Source organism: Falco rusticolus, chromosome 3 (genome assembly GCF_015220075.1).
Source record: "Falco rusticolus isolate bFalRus1 chromosome 3, bFalRus1.pri, whole genome shotgun sequence".
Taxonomy (NCBI): Eukaryota; Metazoa; Chordata; class Aves; order Falconiformes; family Falconidae; genus Falco; species Falco rusticolus.
This window is the reverse complement of record NC_051189.1, coordinates 103758573-103780092: the sequence shown is the minus strand read 5'-3', so window position 1 is coordinate 103780092 and position 21520 is coordinate 103758573. Positions and strand designations below refer to the sequence as shown.

The window sequence follows — 21520 nt, the reverse complement described above, 5'->3', positions numbered from 1 at the left end:
CTAAACTAAAATGTGCTGGATTAAAAGCAACAATCCAAATCAGCATGAAACCACAAATAAAAATCAACAGACTATGCCAAAGACCTTGGGGGGATAAAGAGTTTTATAAGTCTGCTTTACAGAGGGGCTTTTTTCACATTCATAAGGCAGCCCCCAGAGACACGAAGGCAAAAGTTATAAAAACAGTCCCCTTCACATAAACCCCAAGATTCTCCAGCTCCAATCCTTAAGTCCACAGCAGCTCAGGAAGGAACCTAAATCTAATCTATTCAGTTAAAAGCAAAATTTCAGACTTAATCCTGCCTCTACAGGCAGCCAACTAAATTTTCCAGCAAGCAAAGTCCTCTTCTCATAGCAAGGTCCTCTTGAAAGACTCGCATCCAGTGTGGAAGACTCTCCTTCTGGGCCAGCCGCTGAATTTGGACCCCACAAGGCAGCAATCTACTCAGTAGCCCAGGGATCTCCCTGCTTTCCCCCTGTGCAGCTCCATCCCTGGCTTTCCAGGCAAACATCAGAGCAGCCCACGGCCAGGAGGGCGTCACTGGGGAAGGGCAGTGAATGCAGCTGCAGTCAGAACCCAATAGCCCAAGTCACACAAAGCCACGCTTTGGGGGAGATGCAGAGCTGCCTTCCACCCTGGCACCTCTGAAAACAGGGAGACAGGAGAATGCTCAGAAATCTTGGGCCAAATAACAGAGATCTTGCTGATTGCTGGCATTCAGGTTTTTAAGTAAGCAAACAGTTACTTTTTCCATTCTTGACAGTCTTGAACTAATGCATTAACCTCAGGGGCATCAAAAGAAAACAACAACGATGAGAAGCAAATGAAAAGAATCACATATAAATCAAACCAAAACACAGCCCCAGCAAGCAAACGAACTGCCATTGTCATTAACCAAATAACGCACAATTACCGTGTGTCTCGACATGCAACCAAGGAGATGGAATAAAAGAAAATAAAATAAAATATTCTGTTGTGCTTTTTGTTTTGTTTGAATATGGCCATATCACAATAGCTTTCTGAAAGCTTGCCTCTCCTTCTTTACCTGTGATCCGAACCTCAAACTCCAACGTGGGTCACCTTTCCAACAGGCACCCTGTCCAAGAAAAGTGGGAAAAGAGGACGAGGAGGAGCAGTCAGCGTCCAGTCCTAACACACTTTCAGAGGCAGCATGACTAGTACGAAAAATACAGCACTGGTCACACTCTGATAAGGGAAACAATCGAAGTATACCTACCATTGAGCAATGCCTTTCTGCTGTTACACTGGATACACCATGCTGGACTTCACAAATCTAAGATAATTTGGTTTAGGAATAAAGCTTTTAGTGCTGTTCTGAAGACCATTTGGTTTCCCCCACCCTCTGGGTGAAAAGACTGCTGCCGGTGAGCACACTGAGAAGACGTGCCCCGGCTGTGGGTTTGAAAGTGGAGATGGAAAGCACGCGTGAACGGTGTTTGGAGCACACAGGGCAGCTCGATGGGGACAGCCAGAATGCCGTAGCGAACGGGTTTCACCAGACTGGACTGAAATCCATCCAGGGCTACAAACAAGATGAACTGTCTGCCCAGCACTGGCAAGTACAAATGTAGGGAAGGCCCCTGTTCACAGCTCACAACTTAGGTGGTGAAGGCTTGGCACCCCGCACTCCGAAACACTGCAGGGACCCAGAGCTGTGCCATTTCTCCCCTCCAGATCTGAAAGACCTGGGTGCAGGGAAAAGGGGATGGGGAAAATCAGAGGCAGAGGCAACCTCCAGAAGGAGACAGGGGTGGGGGCACAGCACCCCACTCCCCGTCCCTGCAGACCTGGGACAAGGCAGCCACCCGGCCTGGGGGCAAGCCCTGCCCTCCCGGCCCCACGGCGGCACGGGGGGAGCCCTCTCCGCCTCCGGAGGGGGCCTCCTGCGCGCCCCCGTGCCCGGGGGTTTCCCCCCGCACCCCCCTCCCAGTTCGGAGCGACCCTGCGGGGCCCTCCTGCATCCCCCTGCGTCCCCCCGGGCGGCAGCGGCCCCCCCGCCCCGCCGCTGATTGATGGCTGCCGGCGCGCGGGCGGCCGTGGCCGCGGCCGGGGGAGGAGGCGCCAGAGCGGCCGGCGCGACGCGGCTGCTCCCTCTCCGCCTCGCAGGAAACCGCCGGTCGGTGGCGGAGGGGACCCGGCGCCGGCCGCTGTCTGCAGCTGCAGCAAACGAGCTGCGACGGGGCGGCGGGGGGCGGCGGGGGCCGGGCGCCGCTTTCCCGGGGCGCCCTCGGCACTGCCGGCACCGCGGCGGGGGGGGGGAGCGGCGGGGGCGGCGCGGCGCCAGCGCCGGGTGGGGGGGCCGGGGGCCGGCCCGGCTGGGTCAGTGCTGGGACGGGAAATGGGAATGGAATGGGAATGGGGGGGGGGCGCGGTGTCCGGAGGGCTCGGTTTTATGGCGAGGACCCGGCCCCACTGGTGCCGCGTCAGGCGCGGCCAGCGGCGGGGGTGCACGGCTCGGCAGCCGCGGTTTCCAAACCCGAGTCGGCGGCACGATGCAATTTCCTCCCCGGCGCAACCCCTCCTCCCCCCGACCCCGAAAGGAGCCCGGGGCCTCCGGAGGAACAGCCGCTGCTGCTGCTTCCCGTCTGGTCGGGGGGCAGCTGGATGTGACCCTTCCCGAGGGATGAGCCCCGGCAGCGCTGCCGTGCCTGCGGCAGCGAGCACACAGGAGGATTCACATGCCCAGAGCAGCTGGCCTTGCCCCTGCTCTGCTTTGCCCCCTGCCCCTGACAAAGGCAGCGCTTTGGGTTGTTCTGGCCTGTTCCTGGCCCGATTTCGGGGCAGTAGAACCAGCTGCTGACTGGATTGCTCCCCGCCTCCGTCCCTGCCAGTGATAACACAGTAGCACGAGGACCCAGGCACTGCAAGTCTCTACTTACCTACGCTATAAAATACAAATCATTTCTACGTTTGAGGAGAAACGGCCCTTTGATCTCTGTGGTGCTTAAATCAATGATCACTAAATCGGGAAAGATCAACTCTGCCCAATTTTTAATCCTCCTTCTTGTGTAGCCGTTTTGAACGTGTGCATGTAGCTATGACAAGGCACTACCAAAAGATTTCCAGTTCAAAATGTGAATTGTTGAGTCAGGTATATGTTCTAATTCAGAATATGCAGTAAGCACCGAGAAGAAGCAGAGTTCTGATAAAAGCTCTTACTGGGTTTTGTCCTTGCAGCACAAAGTCTCCCCCCTCTAACTAATTTACACAGCTGGGAAAGCTGTAGGAGGCAAGTCCAGAAGGATTTACTTCTTTCCCAAAACTACACCAACCTCTTCTTTCCTCTATCTGAGCTTCTCAAATTCAGTTCAGTTTTAAAAAAATGCACTTGTTTCATGCAGAGCTGCCTTCCCATCTGTAAATGCATAGTGTATCCCTGTACCACTCCTAAAAACGTTGCTGCTTGAAAAGCACAATGTGCCATTCTGGCTACCACCTAATACAACTTGGTACCCAGAAAGCAACCAGTACAGCATCATCTAGCCAGACACTTCTCACCACCACCAGCAACTGTGGCATCACTTTGGTCCACAGAGCCCTTGCTCGTTGGCTGCCTCTGATGCATGACTGGTAACTAAAGCATATGCAAAGCTCAAAACTGGAGAAAGCTTATTACAGCACGTTGCACTTTGCCCTGTAAAGTCAGAGGAACTACGTAAGTCCGTTGGAAAAGCTGGGTTTCAGTCTATCTGCCTTGCTGAGTTTGAAATACCATGGCAATGCTGCGGTATCTAGTACTCGTAAGCTTGGTGGACAGTTACTGCTTTAGTATGGACTGCTGCTACGCAAAACAGACACAAGAGACTTGCATCTCTTCATGGTATCTTCACATTAATTTATGTAATTGTTAGTTGTTGCTCTAAGCCCCTTCTCATGTCAATGTATGTATTTGTATACATAAGCACGCATGCACATACATACTATGCAGAAATAATTTAAATTCACAATTCTGTCATGCGAAATTGCTGCAGAGATACTGCATGTGAAAAGAGATTGTCCGTTTGATCTCAAAGAAACAGTAAAAGAAAAAATAGTTGATTTCAGCAGTTAAAGGACATAAATTTCCACCTGCATCTGTTTCCACAGTGCTACTGGCAATACTCAAGTTGGTTTTTTTTCAGACCAAGACCTGCTTTAGCTCCACAAACAGCTTTGCCATCCTGTTTAGATGTTACTGTATTTTATGGTTATTTTTACACATGATGAACTGTTTTTAATGCCTTCGTTTACTGTGATTTCAGTAGCCTTTTATTATAGCATCAACATCTTTTTCATGAAAACACCGATGTTGTATAGACATTTTGGAAGTCTTAGGATAAAGGCAGACAGCAGAAACACAAGGAAATCAAAAGTTGAAAAGAAAGAATCTATAAAAGAAATCACTGTGATATGTGACATGAATGTTGTAAAAGTTGTAAACGTTTAAGATGAGCCTGCTCCTCCTGAAGTTTATCTAACAAAATTCACTACTGGCTTGTAACTGTTCCGACTCAACACATGGGTGCGATTGTAATTCCCTTTGCTTTATTTAGCCATTTTACACCTCTGCACAATACACAAAAATGAAGGGATGAGAACAGGAAGAGGCTGATGAACGATCTGCCGTTTGCGTATAGACAGCTCCCCCTGAAAACTATGCAGTCACACTGTATGTTGCATCCTTTAGATCAAACACTGCTCTTCCCACCTCCTCTGTTAGCAAACCCCTCTTCTGCTAGCCTTGCCACTAGACTGCGGGTACACTCGCCGTGCAAGCAGTGCTCTGGCACAGACTCAACGACTAGCCCTCAGAGTTCACGGTTTCATCATCTCGGAAGCAAAGGGATTTTTTTAAGGGAAGGAGGCGGAGGGGAGATGTCTTAACTAAAGCACATAGTTTAACAATAATCTTACCACTGGAGACGAAATTCGACACCCAGGGCAATCACAGATTGGAGGATGTACCTGTAAGATTCCTTTGGACATAAGAGTCTTCAAACTTTTCCCTAGATGCAGAGAAGAAGAAAAGAAGAAGAAAAAGGATCAGCATCTTTATAAAAGGAAAGTATTTAAGGAACGGGGGAGGGAGAAGCACGCGTCTCCTTCCCTACAAACACCCCTCCCCTTGCCTGCCTGCCAGCACCCACCCCCCAGCCCGCCCCTTCATCGAACTTTCTCCCATTCAGATAACCCGTGGAAGGTAGCACCAGCGCAGCCCTGGCGAGCCCCTGCCTAGCCTCGGTACCGGCGCTTCCGCAGCCAGGGGGAGCCGGGGCAGAAGGCGCCGCCGCCAGCCCGCGCAGCCTGCGCGCACCCGCGCGGGGGGCTCCGCGCTGCCCACGCCACCCGCGCAGCCAGCCCCGCGGCGGGGGCCGGCCCGTGCGAGCGGGGCAGCCCGCTCGGCGCCTCCCCCCCTGCTCCTCCGACCATTTCAACCTCAGTCCTCCTGACTCACCCCAAAGGAATTGAGATTTCCTGATGGCAGCCAGGAGCCCAGTAAATAAAAGAAACAGAAGAGATGAGTGGAGTAATGACAATTAGCGCAGCCCCCGAAGTTATTCCCCTTTTCTCTGGCGATCAATAAACAAGGCGAGGTGTCAGTCACCTCCTAATAACTCCTCAGACCCCTGGGCTGACACCGCCAGCTCTCAGCTAATTACGTGTCGCACTGATTCTCCTCTCCCGCTCCCCCCCCGCCCCGGCCCCGCTCTCCACCTGCCGCCCGCACCAGCGGCCCCGGTGCCGGGACTGCGGCGCTGGCTCGGGCTGCACCGCGGGCGGGAGGGGAGGGGAGGGAGGCAGGGCAGGCTCCCGTCAGCAGCCGCCAGCGCCGCGGAGGTCCCGCACCACCCAGCTGCGAGGGGAACACCCCCTCCGCCCCGCCTGCCGCCCCGCCGGTGCCTGGGCTCGCTCGGCGCGGCGGGGCCGCCGTTCCCCCGCCGCCGCCGGCACGCACGGGCGGCCGGCTTCCGCGCCCCGCCGCCCCCACACCGGCATTTGTCCGCTGGCCAAACGCTGCCTGCGCCAAACGAAACTTATCTCCAAAAGACACGAGACGTCGTCCCCCCGCCCCCCCCCAAAAGAAAAAAAAACCACAAAAAAAAAAAAAACCACACACACAACCAAAAAACTGTTCCCAAATCGCCCGGAAAACTTCGCCGCCCTCCGGAGAGCCCGGTACCGGGGCGCTCGGTGAGGGGAGCGGGTAGAGAGGGACCCGTGTGCGCGGGGGAGGGGGGCACGGCCACAGGAGACCAGGTCCCGGGCTCCCCCCCCCCGTGTGAGCGCCCGCAGGCAGCAAGCCCCCCCGGGCCCGCGGCCAGAGCACGGGAGCGGGAGGCAGGGTGCTCGGGGGAGCGGAGCCGCGCGGGGACCCTGGCACAGCCGAGCGGCGCCTTTACCTTGTGGTGCCTGATGCTTGCGCTTCCAGTCCTTGGCCGTCCCCTGCCGCTGACAAACTGGAACTCGTTGGGGGTGAGCCACTCTCCCCGGTACCGGATAGAGGGTCCTTTGCTCCCCTGGCACAACTTACTGATGTAGAGCAGCGCCTTGTTCTCCCCGCACTCCACCTCGATGCAAGGCTCTCCGTTGTCAAAGAAGGGCTGGAAATCCGGGATGGAGGAAAACCTCTCCAGCATCAGGTCCTCGGGGAGGTGGGGGGGGGGTGGGGGTGGTGGGTCTCGTGGAAGCCCAGGTACGTGCGGTGGGCGAAGATCTGGTCGTAAGCCGGCGGGTGCGGGGTTACCACCGGAATGGCAGCGGCAGCCAGAGGGGCGAGATAGTCAGGTAAGGTTTCCATGGGCTGGTTAAAAGCTGCCAGGGCCATCTCTTCCCTGTCAAGTCGCTCCTTCTTGATAGCAGGCATGGTGCTGCTGCGCTCCCCGTGCGCCCTCGTCTCTCCAAACCACAGTGGCTCTAATGTCTCCGGTTCAACTTGCCCCCGCTCTGGCTGGAGTTTGGATGAAACGCGCCAGCAGCAGCAGCAGCAGCAACACAAGCACCTTGGCGCTCGGGTGCCGGAGGTGGCTGGTATCCCCCGGAGCAGCCCGCTAACAAATCTCCTGGGCTGGCTCCCCAAGCAGAGCTGTCTGGGATCCCTCTCCCACGGAGAGGCTAATGTACCGTAGACCCGGGAGCTGCTGTGTGGCTCGCAGATCTGCCCCTCTGGACTAATACCTGACATCTCGGAGAGGTCTCCGCTGCCGTAGACATTATTTTGGTTAAAAAAAAAAAAAAAAAAAAAAAAAAAAAAGCAGCTTATTGATTCCCCTAGATCGACCCACCTTCTCACCAGGCTGGAGGGTTCGCCGCCGCCCACCCAGCCCCCTTTCACCCTGCCCCCCTCCTTCCTTTAAACTGACACCTGGTTTATTTATTATATGCAATAATTACAAATTAAATGCTGCGCCCCGCCGCTATGCCGCGCTCCTCCCTCCCGCCGCCGCCGGGCGCGGGGCGGTCGGTGCCCCCAGCTCTGTCCGCCGGGCTCCAGCCGCCCGGGCGCGGGGAAGTTTCCCGGGGGCCGCCCACCGCCACCTGCACAGTGCGGCCTCGCCCCGCTCCCACCAAAGCCTTTACGATCACTGCGAGTTGGCGTTTAATTTCCACTCCTGCACACATTTTAAAAAAGCATGTTATTGCATTACACACATCTACATGTGTGTGCGTGTGCACAGACAGACATCCACGTTTATATCCCGCGCGAGCTCGCGCCACGGCACGGCGGGCGCTCTGCCCCAGACCATAAATGCTCCGCTGTGGTGGGGCTACAGGCCCGGGCTGGCCCTCCGCGCTGGGACAGACAGATCTTGATCTGTGCGCAGAAGTCACAGTATAGTTCAGAGACTCTGACCAAACAAGATTTCCCTCCGCCGCCGCTTCTCCAACTTGGCCCATTTAAACAGCAGAGGCGCTTGCAAGCGCCGCGCCGGCGGCGGCGGGGGGTGAGCGACGGACGGCGCGGCCAGCACCAGCAGCCGCCAGCCCGGCGGGGCGGCCCGGGGCCCCAGACTTCGGCGGGCGTCGGCGGCGGGGGGGCACTGGCACCCAGCGGGGGGTGTGCTCCCGTGCGGGAAGGGCCGGCCGCTTGCTCTCTGGGCAGGCTGCTCTTGTCACAATACCTCGAGAAGGCGGGCAGAGCCTTCTCGTTTCCCATGTGGGGATGTAGCAAGGGTCAGGAGACACGGGTATAAATTTGTTTTCCATTGCGAGCTGTGGCAGGCATGGGCACAAGGTCCATGTGAAACTGCCCCGAGAGGACAACACGGGACCCAAAACTTAAGTTGCACAGTTGTTACAGAGATTTGTCACATCAACAAGACGAGTCCCCTACCTTGGATATTAGAGTAGGATCGACTACGCAGAAAGAATCCCACCTAGAAGGGAAAGAAAAATAAATATATCTCCTTAAACACAGTACAAGGAATATGCCCCACAAGTCTTACAAGGTGGAAGAAACAGCAGAGTTCTGTATGGGTTCTGTCTTAAGAGTTCCCAGAACACCACCATGAAGTTCTTTGTCGCAAGGTGTGTCTCATTACTTGCTCTCTTACTAGGGGGACCTTGTCGAAAGTTGAACTTGCCTTCCAGCCAGCCCGACATGGACTTGCTGGTGTGACAATCAGCCATTGACATAGTTAGCAGGGTACTTTTCTGAGCAATAATAGCCCCTGGCACTTCAGCACCATCTCTCAGATGATCTCAGAGCATTCACAGACAAGGAGAAAGAACACCACCTCCTCCTCACACCTTTTTGAGGAAGCTGCTTTAGCTTCGTTTTACCAGTGGAGAAGCTGAGCGTAAAGAGGCTTGAGATGGAGAACATGAATGCTGTACTCACAACCGGGGTTATGCAGTACTGAGTCCCACTATGAGTGAATACAGGCTAATACAGGTGATGAGTTCACATCTGTGCATCCAGTGATCTTCCTGAGATCTCACAGTGGTTATTTCTGCCACCACCCCCTCCCCCCCAAGCTCTCAGTGCTAAGTACCCACTCTCTACAAAGACTCCACTATGGACCACTTAGGGGAACTTCTATACCAGTCAAGGTGAGGAAACTGCCTCTCTGGGTTCAGCAGATATGGAATAGAATCCAAGCCCCAAACCTCAGTGTTCTCTTGACGCTACTTGACCATGATCCTTGTTTCTTGCCTATTTATTCTCAAGAAATGCCGCTCTGGGAGGCATCCTTGCTCTTGCGCTAATGAAGAAGGCATGAGGTACATACCCATCAAACCCTCTCATTTAGCCTTTCAGGCTTAGGCTCTACTCTTAATGCTTCTGATTGCTCAAGATGACGGGGAAAATCACTTTCTATTATCCACTAGACCAAGGAAAATGCTGGAAGCAGCTCCAGGAGACACAAGGCATTCTCTGTGAGAGGGTGTAAGTGGCTTCTGGATGGAGGTCAGGTGAGAAGCCAGACAGTGAGAAGAACTGCTTGCTCTTACGCTCCCAGAAACCATGCCCGGCACACCTAGAACTAGACAGAGCTCTCTGCAAAGGATTGAGAACTACTCAGACCTCCTTTGGACTCCACCTTCTTTGTAACTTGGCTTCATGGGACTGATTTCTTTTCACATTTTACAAGGGAGTGGGTATTTTTTTCTCAAGCCTTCTTTCATTTTTACAGCCACAAGGGTTACTACTCTTCTTCCACTTCTTTTCCTTAATGGCAACTTCATCTCCAAATGCAGAGAAACCTTGGCCGCAGCCTTCTCCAAAGAAAAGTCTCCATGCTTCCTCCAGGAGGGGTCACAGGAGAGCAGAACAAGAGTGGCCTTCATCCTCCAGGAACAAATCCTTCCATGGTACGTACTTCGAGACTTCTCAGATCTCTGTGGTTTGGATGCACACTCAAACCTAACAGCACTTTGCATTACCATCCAGTCTGCCTGTATTAAAGAGCTGTAATGAAACCTTTCCTAATCCAGAGAACTTCTGTTTACCTTTTATTTCAAAGGAAAAGGTGACTTGCCATGGGGTTTTCCTACTGCATGTCAGCTCAGTTGCTTTTTACCTCTACAGAAACTGGGTTCAAATCTGGACCTAGTCATAAGTAACTGAGTATGCTGAGTTTTCGTTCTAGAAGGGCAGCACCTACTTGGCTGTGTTTTATTCCTGGAAAAAAACAGGCACCTGATGCCAGTCGTGACATAGGTGTACACTGGCCAAGCGGTGTAGAGGTCCAGCAGTGGAAGAGCGAGGCCTCATTTTGGTGGCTTCATACAAGGTGCATGGCTTGGATCAGGCAGGGTTTCTCACTCAGACCTAAGGTGTTCTGGCAGAACTCAGTGAAGTTTAGGGGGATTTAAGAGGCACAGAGGCAGGCTGATTCTATCAGTCTCTTACAAGCACTAAAAGTTCCTAACAAGTCTTCCCTGCTCCTCTCCACTGTAATATAAAGAACAAGGGCTCTGCCTGGATGCTGGAGTCCAACAGCAGGAGTCTGATGTTGTTCAGCTCCAGTCTCTTAACAGTAGAGCTTTCAGGATTAGTGTAAACAGATTCACCACTGGAGACCAGATCAGAGAGATCCAAGCAAGTCCATGGACATGTGGTTAGAGAAAGAACCAGGTATGCTTTGCAAATTCCACACTGAGGGATTGGGACATGTTTTTAAGTCTGGGGGCACAAATCACCGTGTCTTTTTGTTGTGTGCTTCAATGGCACCTAGCAAAGGGAAAGCATGATTCTTAACTTGCTCACAGAGGCACTACTACAGTAAACATAGTACATAGTGATCATTTTCCAACATTTAATTCTCCACCTCTGGAATACATCATGTTGGACTGAAAGAAAAGCTAGATCTTTTATTTCTCTCAGGTCAAATGTGTTAACAAGTGCAAAGAGCTAGCTGTGCTGTAAAGCATTTTACAAGAAGAGATGGTGCTCCAAGTACAGGTCTGAAAGTTAAGAGATAATGATTTTTCTCTTTCTAACACCACTTTCAAGGATAAGTTACTACTTGTCCTGGATATGTCTCCCTTATTCTACCTGTAAAAGGAGGGGAAGCTTCCTAAATGTAATTTGTTATTTACATGTGTGACAGTAAACTTCAGAGTTTCTAACTGAGATGAAAGGTCCTTTGTGTTTTTAAAATTCATTGCAGATGCAGGCCCTGCCCCTTTACAGGAAAGACAGGTTGAGGCTGGGGGGAGAGAGATGCCCAGGTACATGTAAAATGACCAGCCTGAGTTTAGAAACTAATCCAGAACATCTGTCTTTGCAGGATTCCAGCACAGATGCTATACATGCCGTCCCTGGCACCACTTAGCCTCTGCCTAAGCTAAGCTAAATGAACAGATAACAACATTCTGTCAGCACAGCAGCATCTATAGCACTGGTCTTGCTGACCTTATTATAGCAGGTATGTAGTCTCACAGTCCAAAACTGTGCTGGAAAAGTTCTGTCCTGTACACCAGAAGAGCTTAGACAATAAAGCAGGACTTTCAACAATTGGTGTAGTATCCAACTGAATCATGTTGTTTCCCCCAAAGAAGACGGGGTGGTTAACCTTTAAGACTTGAAGTTAACAGCTCCTTTCCCCACTTCCCCATCTTACCACATAATTGCCCTGACAGTATCACATCAATGATGGAAAGCAACAGCTCTGTCCCTCCCAAATCATCGAGCCTACCAAAAGACAGGGAAGGAGACCAGAGAGCCACACCACCACCTCCTGAGCCAGGCAGATTCACACCTTCCTCAGTCTCTTTCACAGTCTCAGAGGACATCAAGGCTGTCTAACAGCCAGGATTCACTGCATTTTGTCTTTCATTCCTTGCCAGGTGTAGCCCAGCTCTATGCTCACTGCATGTGAACAGCCAGCCATACTGCCAGAGTCATGCTCAGAGGGATCAGTTTTGGAGGTAATAGTAGCCTCAGGCCAGACTTCTTCATTATGAGAGATACTTTGACAGTCCAGCAGCAAGAGCAAGAGCAGGGAGGGCCAGGTTGGTATTCGGGGGAGGAGGGTTGGGAAGAAGACACTGGAAAAGGCTTTGCCTCTGAAAAAATGCTTTCTGGGAACTACTGAGCTGTACCCTTTTAATCCCACTGATACAGAACACCGCTTTTTTGAACCAATTATTGGAGTGAAAAATGGAACTTGGAGAGTTTTTTTCTTTCTTGAAAGTAGTGTCAGGGTAGTACAAGCTTACGCAACAAACCGGAGCTGTGAATTGCATACATCCCTATCTAACCCAGGCATTTTGTCAGCTTCCCGGAGGACAGCCTGGTCTAGTCAATGGTGCTTTAAGGAACTCTCTCCTCATCAAACTATTTTCACAAAATGTCTCCTCCAAATCACCTTCCCTACAAGTGCCCTGTATAGCTGTGTGACCAGTCTAAGTAGATCAGTACTCTAACCCTAGAGGAATTAAATGTCGGGGAGAAGTGAAGGAAGTTTTATCTGGGAGACAAGGACTAATTCTAAACTAGCTGCTCCATTCTTCTAAATCATGAGTAACTTCACATGCAGGGAACGCGTTTTCTGTTCTCTCTCTGACTTGGTATAGTGGTTACACTGTAAACAGTCACCTGGCCTACAGCTCAGAGACCTTTGTACGCTGCTGCACATACTGCACAGCAAGAATCACCCTGCAACTGCCCTGGGAGGCTGGCTGTGCACCAAGTGACCATTTTGCTTTGTGATGTGCTTGTCAGAGGACATGGCACTGGAACACCTATGAGATGATAGGAGGACTGATGCATCTCTCTTCCTTACCGGTTGAAGTTCAGCTGTCTTGGGGTTATGTAGATCAGAATCAACCTTGAGATCTGTACAAGAAGTTTAAATTTAAAGGGCACAACCCTATTTCCATTAAAACCAACAGCAAATTTTTACTGACTTGACACTTCAGTGTTCCAGTTCTCCATAATCTAGCAAGAGATTGCTCTTCTCTGCAAAGGTTTTGGGAAACAGCAAGTTTAGCTACACTCAAGTGATGTCTCCATGATGTAAAAAAAAAAAACCCAAAAACATTTACAGAAATCACTAATGGAATAAGGCTTTAAGTATCAAAGCTGCTGTTATAGTAACCATTCTCTCTGACCGTTCTAAGGCAGGAGCTGCCACCTTTGCAGTCCCAGTTGCTGGACAGCTTCCCTGTACTTCCCTCTGCATTTACTATGCTTCTTTGTGCATACTGCAATTAAAAATGCATCTTTCTCCCTTCTCTATTCCTCTGTTCTCAGAGGTTATTTATTGCTAATTCATAACTGTTGTGAAAGACTTGAGATACCAGAGATGTAATGCAGAAGAAAGCTTCCACCAGATTCTCTCTTTCCTCTAAAGCCTTTGTTTGTGCTACTCCACTCTGCGCCACTGCTCAGAAAAACTCACTGTATCAAAAGACGGTGAAACGATGGTCACGTATTAATCTAAAGCTTGGCTGTGTCCCAACACTTGTGTATATACTCTGTGCTACTCCCCTAACTTCCCGCCTGCCTTCCCTCCTACAATCATAGTAACAAAAAGATACACTGAAAAACTGGCTATCCAAGAATCTGGGTATGGTTGGAATCTATTGCTGGGTTAAACCAATAAAAAAATTGTGATCATTGGAAAGAGGATAACATTAGGCGTGCCATCCCAACATCAAACAGTGCCACAGACAAATAAGCCATGGGTCTCTCCCTTAATTCACATGCATATACAAATGTGGACAAACAGCACTTTTTTTAGGATAGGCAGATGAACCTTGTTAGCTAATCCTTTGGAAGTAGTGTTTCAGAAGAGTCTAGTGCAATCAAGGTGTCACTGCTTTTAATACATGCTAGAAAGATCAAATTAAACACTAGGTAGAACCTGCCTTGACCAATTTAGGGGGTGCTAAAGTACACACCACCTGAGCTGGCTTACAGCTGTCAAACACATTAATTAGAGCTAACACGTTCAAAAGTCTTTAAATCGTTCATTGGGCATCTCTGCAGACAGGTTTTGTATTGTTCTTATTCTGCTCTTCTAGAAATTGATGTAGTGTAGTCACTGCCCTACTAATGGTGGGATTAGCTTACATCACCTCTCCACTAGTATAACTGCACCCCACGAGAGAGCTGTGCAAATGCCACTAGGAATGTTTCTGAACAATTACTGTTACAGCAATGTGAAACTATGTACAGATAGGCCCTAGTCAGAGCTGTGTCTATACTGCAGTTTCAGATATGACTGCAGCCAAGTGCCCGTCTGCCATAGTTAAATGTTCCTAAATTAACACCGGTACTCTGAGAAGACATCACATAGGAGCTCCATCAACGTGGACCTACGCTTGTGTAGGGAATTCTCACTGAAGTTTGTGCTGCTGTGCTTTCTCTGTGATTGTTTCACGGACTACCTAGATCAACGCCGGTACAGGCAGGCAACTGTAACTTCAGCGTCACTGTGACCAGAACTCTTACATGGTCTCTTCTACCATGTACATCGTATTTGGACACAACATACTCAAAGGCATACCTACAAACAGTCACAGGCACAAGCAGAGTCTCCAGTGAACTCAAGGAGACAAATGCACATGAACAACTTTGCACTCACTCCTCACTCACACCTCCTCCATGACTATGAATAAATGCTGGGTCAGGACCACATGAAGGCTTGTCTTGTCTGAGTTTGTTTTTCTTTTCTTTTAAATCTTACATTCCTAGAAAAAGAGACTCAATGAAGTAAACTTGTTGCCGTGACTACACTGCAACAGAGTGCTTAAATCAAACAAAAACTTAGATGAGATTAAGAAAAGAATAACAAAAAGTAAATAAAGGGAATTTTTTTTTTAAAAATGTAAGCAGGCATTTACACATTTGAATATTCTCATGGGGATTTGAGTTCCTTGGAAGATGAGCAACTTTTCTGCTCCTTCCTTTGCATTGCTTCATAGCAAATGCAGCATGCTTGTGGACAAGAGAAGCTGCCTGCTGCAACTAGTTAGCACCAAGTTTTATTTGTTTGTCAGACTTCCAAACCTGAACTTTTCTACATGTGGAGTCAGGCATTCCCATTTCTATTTCTGCCTATTTTGCGTCGCTGTGTGACTGCAGCAATTCACCTAGTGACTCCAAACTCAGGTTCTTCACTCATGAAACAGAGAGAAAACATCTCTGTAAAGCAGAGTGGGGAAGTACTGCTCTTCAGGTGCTCACACTCCTCATTCATTTCCATCTCATACTATAGATTTCTATAGCTCTGTTTCTCTCAAGTTCAATAGCTCAGTCACTGAGCAAACCCAAGTAATTATGAGCCATAATGCACCACAAGCAGCAAATGCAGAAATGTCAGAGCATGCAGTTTGCGCATAATTTTCATGCCTGATGCCTAAAATTGTTCATCTAAACTCTTTGGAAAATACTTAGAAATAACTATTTTGTTCACAGCAGGAGAAAAAGATTTTGTTTGTCATACATCTTCCTTTTCTTCACCAAAACTAATCTGCATCCAGACATGGCACAAAGCATTTTCACTCTTCACACTCAAAAGGCACACATGCAAATAAATACATTGTCAGCACACACTTAGAAAACTACTCTGTACATGGTCAGAAACTTTAAAGTTTTGCACCAAAAGAAAAGGATAAAAAGGCATTTTGAACATTGTGCTGTTTGCAAAAACTATTCCTTTCGTCTGTTGTCTGTAGCACAGAGTTAGCCATAGCTGCGGATAAAAAGATGGGAACAGCTACAGTCCTGTAGCAACTGACACACACAGTAGTAGTGACAGCCTGGCACCAAGGGCCATCCAGTGTTAGACACAGACACATAGAGATGCACGGGCATGTGCACTCAGAGAATAGATTCTGGGTAAACAAGGCTAATTTTTCTTTGTTTTGTGCCCTGAAAAAGAGAGGAAGAGCTAAAATATCAAACCTGAGGTTCTGTGCATATCAATTGGTAAGAGACATGCTGCTGAAACATTAGTTTGGCTTTATGGAAGCAGTCATCAGAAATTCAGTCGCTAACATTTCAGCCATATGGTAACGTGCATCTCATCCTCAGCAGATGAACAGATGTGCCAACAGCTGAAGGGGCAAAAAGCTGGGTTCCAACACACATTTCATTTTTCACTACCTGGAAAAGACTTAGGAGGAAGTTGGGGCCAATTATGGAAAATGAGTAGTGCGGGAAAAAGATCTTAAGTCCCTGTCTTCCCTTTTAAGTACATCAAGCATGCAGAAATTTCTCACACATGCTTTGCACCAAGAAGCAATGCTGGCATTAGCCACAAACCACTGCATATAGGTTAAGGCTGCACTGACCCTCAAATAAAAAAGCCTAATCCATTGTAAATATGCAGAAGACACTCAGTTCTATTACCACCCACCGCTTGTTACTTTCATTCAGTTTTTAAGGAGTCTGCCTCTGAGGTATGGTCTCTAATTACAATTACAGCAAAACACTGATTAGGATGCACGTGGCAACATCATAGGAAACAAATATAAAATTGTCTTGACAAAGTAACTGAATGCATTTATTGGGATGGTATTGCTTTTAATTAGCCTTAATTTCCAAAGAATTATTACTTGCTAAAAAAAAGAAAATCTTTATGGATCTTTAAGTTTTTGAGTGCAAGATTCTCCCTCTCTCTCCTGCTAATACCTGAGAGAGTAGACCTAGCATAACTCATCAGGGAATTTGCTGTATTTGACTGCAGGAATGCTCATTGTTCCAATATATTTGGGGGTTTTGTTGTTTACTACAAAGATTGTATTGGTTCTCAGTGAATGAATATGGAAATCAAGTCCCAGTCTGGATTAACCTTCAGACTACCACAAATACGTTGTGCTTCTTGGAAGTAATCTGTGTGTTTGTACACACGTGCACATAAACACACACACACACAGAGGCTATATACATCTGCAATTTTATACCTCATTCTGATCAGATTTGTAGTTTGCTTCATGAAATACAGTAATGCAAACCAGGCCACTCATTTCTCTCTGTAACATGAATGTGACCCTATTAGCGTCAACCTTGAGAAGTCCAGGACACAGTGCAAATCCAGGTAAATGGGCTTGGTTAGGGATGTTATATGCACTTTATTCTGGGCTGAGCCTCCATTCTTTCTCCTCCCTTCACTCCCTTAGTTTCCTGGTCCCCATGGCTAATGCTCATAGTCTGCATATGCCCCTACCATTTGCTTCCATCCTCACAGAAGAAACACCCTATGCTGTTGCTGTCAGGATGTCTGGTGTGGTACAATAGGAGGAGGTTCTAGATACTAGAAGTCGCAAGGCCAACTCTGGGACAGCAACTCAGGAGTCCTTTCCAAAACGGCTGACATCTGTCCAGATCCTTAATTCTACTGGAGAGAAAAAAGGGGTTTAAACTAAATGAATCACCAAGGGGGTTTTCTTTGGAGGAGTCTCATCAAGCACAGGCATAGGCCCCAGTCCTGCTTATTGTGGTGGCAGGAAAATAGCAAGCAAGCAAGCAATCATTCAAACTAAGATACAGTTTTGTGCATGCCCCACACCTTTTTGCACAGTTTTAGACCCTGTTCAGCAGTGCAGTTTTATCTTCACTTTGAGCTAATGGCAGCCACTGCTGCATGAAAGCTCCAAAATGGCTTCAGCAGCTAGGAACGACTGTATCAAGACAAAGCAGGGAAAGAGATCTGCATGACCTACTAGAAACAGCTTGTGCTCCAGTGCTCAGACATTCACATCATCTAAGAAAAAAAGATTCCCCAAAAAAATGCATAAAACCAGCCCCAAATCTCAGCTGCAGGAGCAAGACAGCCTGCCCTTGATTATGGAGATTCAGCACAGTAAGTGTCTGGTTAACTTCCAGCCATCCATACTTGAAAATTCCTCAGTATTTGCTTCCTGTCATATTCTTTGCAGAGCAGAGCTCATATTCAAGAAGTCAAGGACTGTGGTACCCATAGTGCGTTCACAGACTCTGCAGATGTGAACCAGTTTTAGATTCCACCACTTGCCTCTCAACTGTAACTCAGGAGTGGCTCAGGGCTGAGAGGTTTCCCATCCCTGTTCCCTGAGTGTCTCAGCACCACCAGAGATGTTACCTTTGGTACCCCTTGCTGAGGATTCTTCTGTGCATTTTAACCTTTATCTCAGGAGGCAAACACAACATTTTACAGAGGACAGAGACACTCTCCCCTCTGTGCTCTTGTTCTGCCTCATGAGAACACAGGGATGATGGGTCCCAGTCTCCTGTTTATCAGCAGTCCTGGAAGCTGACACGGCTCCGTGCAGTGCCCTGTGGTCAACAGCCAAGTAAGACAGACAAGAACGTGCATGCCTGGGTGAATGCAGCTTTTCTTCCATCTGGAGCTATAAGCCTTGACGATAAGTGTGTGACTGGGTGTTTTCATCCATAAGGAGATCTTCAAGACGTTGTTACAGGGAGTATCTGGCACATCCCATCTATCTATCTATGTCACTATGGTATCTAGGCACTGTATAATTTCACATTATAGCGGATTATGGAAAACATTTCCCTAGAAGACTGTTGGCCCTTTAGTAACACTAATGCCCTCTTTTGTGACATTCCCCGGGACCGTTACAAGAGCAGGGCTTGTGTGCACCAAGAAATGTACCATTAAAATTATAGAGCCATTTCATACTGCATAACTCCCACTTGGGATGCTTTTCCAAAAGAGGCACTTTTCTGATCTTATTTGTGTTACTCAACTGGGGAAAGGCATTATTATTTGGAATAATAATAGAGATCATGCTGTTACACCTACAGTACTTTAACTACACTGATAACTGTTGTAACTTTTTTTCAAGCGAATAGACCTTTTTTCTCAGTCTCTGTCATTCTCCGTTCATCCAGTACTGTGCCACAGGAGAAATTCTTCTGGAAATACCAAAGAAACCTGCAATGACAGTCTGTAATCTGAGCTTCTGTGAGACCAGGCATTTTGGGATTGGATTTGTCTCCTCCTAGAATAGACAGGAAAAATCTTCCCCAGCTGATTTCTGCTAATACCTTGATCTGTAGCCCATTAATGAGCAACTTATTACAAAACCTACATCTTTGTATTTCAAGTTGTTTTGCTTTGGTTGGATGTACTGTTCATGAAAAGGTCTAGGTGCCAGAATCAGGCTTTCAACATGCCTATTTGCAATGACAAATTCAAAATTCCCTTTCCATTGATGTTCTTGGAGCCATCTTCAGACTTGCTGCTGCAGTCGCTACCACTAAATGCCACTAAATCAGTAAATCCATTTATTGAAATAGTCATACAGAAGTGCAGCAATGAGACACAAACTCAATGCAATTCAAAGCTCTTCTAAGCAGAAGGAAATAAAGATTCAGCTCTGTTCTCTGTGAAACTTGAGTAAAAAAGGGTGGAAGCTTATGGATGTATATGGTAAAGAAAAGGCCATTCAGGGGACAATACAAATGAACCCTAGCAATAACTCAACAGGGACAAGAAGGTGAATGGTGTCCCACTCCTTTAGCAAAGCACTGAAAATACCTCTGGGATTGTCCAAGGCCCCTTGATTCAAGATATGTCTTTCCATCAGCTCTCTGAAATGCTCAGCAGTAACATCTGGAACCCCCATCCAATTATAAGATGAAATGCAGGAGGATCAAAGAGAGAGTTTCCCAGTCTCATGAGAACAAGCTGGAGCGTGGGATAATTAGCAGCTTCTGACTGCTGCTAACCACCTCTTACTCGTTAGCATTTTCCCCTGGCCTCCCCACCTGCATGTGCAGTCCCCATTGCCTCCAGAGTACCAAGGGCCCCTCCATGCATGTTTCTTTAAACCTGCCCGTAACAATCGTTGCCCTGACACATCCTGGAAGTTTATAGTGGTCTCTTCTCTCCTCTCGCCGTTAACCAGAGGCAATGCCTTTTGGGACATACTTGCACTGCTTGGGAGTGGGGATGAGGGCAACAGACTGGGAGGCTGGGGGGTTCAGGAGCTCCAGGGATCCTGGTGCATCTCCAGACAGGTGACACCAGGGAAGATATACAACTATAAAGTAACAAAAGAATATTTACTTTGCTTCTGGTATTCCCTTGTGTCCAAGGAGTTCTAATCAGGATGAGAGGTGTAATTCACTGCGAGAGAGAAATGCTTGTTAGTGCCCACTTTTTTTTTTTAACTGGCTAATACATCGCAAGCAGCACAGAAGTTTAAGTCTGAAAGGCACCTTAACAATAGCGAGGAGTTAAGCTGTCAGGAGCAAGACTGAATTGTGAATTGCTTGACCTTGCAAAAGAAACGTGGGTTACATGTCTGTCACACATGGGGACCCTTAGAGTTGCATCACTGGATTTGGCTTAAGTGCCTGCTCTTGTCAGGAAGAAGAGCAGTCAGCAACTCTCCTCTGTCCAAGGGACAGACTAACTCAGAAGGCATAGAGGGAAAGCTTAGACTGGAATCCCCATCCAGACCATTTTCCCCATATGCCATGGCAATTCTCCACAAGACGGGGACATTTCCTTCTGACAAGTCAGCCAACAAATCCAGCCCTTCCCCGATGCTACGGCGTTCCTGTCTCATCACTTTGAGCAGACTCATGTCACAATCCCAGAGACAAAACCCATGGAGGGACCCTGGTCACACTGTCTACTGACAAGGGAAAAAACCTGATTGGGCACACATGAAATCCACAAGCAAAGAAACAAACAACCTGAAATAAGGGTGAAATGCTAATGAAGATCTGGAAAGCACTGGGGGTTCCTTAGATTAAAGGTATCCTGGGAACATAGCCAGTAATGGCAGATAAGGTCAGCCTAGGGACTGCATTCAATTTTATCTTAAAAATCCAACTTTACATACAGTGACTCAACAAAAATATAATAAATGTAAATCACATAGCAGTCTATTGTGCAGATTTTGAGCAGTTCTGCATTGGAAACAGTTTACTGTGTGGTTGCCAGATTGACACAGCTCTGACCCCATTCTCCAGTCCAGACTGTCCACCTCCCCCCCTATACAGACAAAGCACACCCCCCCCAGAGACCTTCAAAGGCTATCCCAGGCAAACCTATTTTCTCACTCCTATCGTTTGGCCTGCAGGTACAAATGAGTGTTGAGGTGAGCTGCAGCCTCATCCTTTTGCAACCAGCCTCCGAGGGCAGCTCTGCCTGGCTACAGACCTCACCAGTGTAAGCTCTCCCTGCCTGCCGTGCAATGGCATGGGCTGCAGTCACTGAGAAGTCTGCAGAACCTCATTTTCTCCCTTGCTTGACAGCGACTTCCAAGCTCATGACTAAGGAAAGGATGAGTTTGTTCGGGGCAGCAGGAGTTTCAGCTAACTGATGGACGCCAGTGGATGCTGGGATGCTCTGCTGTAACAGTCTCTCCAGCTCCAGCAAATCAAATCACGAATAGAAATACATTAGATTCCTTTTCCTCCAACTCGGCTCCAGACTCCTTTTTAACAACCAGCCCCCCCCAGCCCTGAGGAAAGCCTTCTCCCTACTGCCGCACCCCCACCCCCTCCCCCGCCATCTGCCCGAGAGCCGCGGGGCGACCGCGAGCACCGAGCGGCGGCCACGGCCGGCCCTGGGCCTGGCGCGCTGCGGCGAGACGAGGAGCGGG

The 21520-nt window shown here is 48.7% G+C and overlaps 1 protein-coding gene and 1 long non-coding RNA gene across 5 annotated transcripts in view; one reads left to right on the top strand and one right to left on the bottom strand.

Annotated features, from left to right (window-relative positions):
• Positions 1-6999, bottom strand: part of SAMD11 (sterile alpha motif domain containing 11) — a 128016-nt gene extending 121017 nt beyond the window's left edge. The window contains 3 exon segments of the mRNA XM_037380763.1: positions 4967-5009; positions 6407-6665; positions 6668-6999. Of these exon segments, the coding sequence (XP_037236660.1) occupies positions 4967-5009; positions 6407-6665; positions 6668-6866 (501 nt within the window). The 5' untranslated portion in view covers positions 6867-6999.
• Positions 6550-21306, top strand: LOC119144884. Of its 4 annotated transcripts, none has more exons than XR_005103246.1 (3): positions 6550-6642; positions 9701-11875; positions 20996-21306. It is a non-coding gene; the product is annotated as an uncharacterized LOC119144884 (long non-coding RNA). The 4 variants fall into 4 exon arrangements; XR_005103243.1 differs by lacking the exon at positions 6550-6642 and having other exon boundaries at positions 6999-9814; positions 11236-11875; XR_005103244.1 differs by lacking the exon at positions 6550-6642 and having other exon boundaries at positions 6999-11373; positions 11795-11875.
• Positions 21307-21520: the final 214 nt, after the last annotated feature.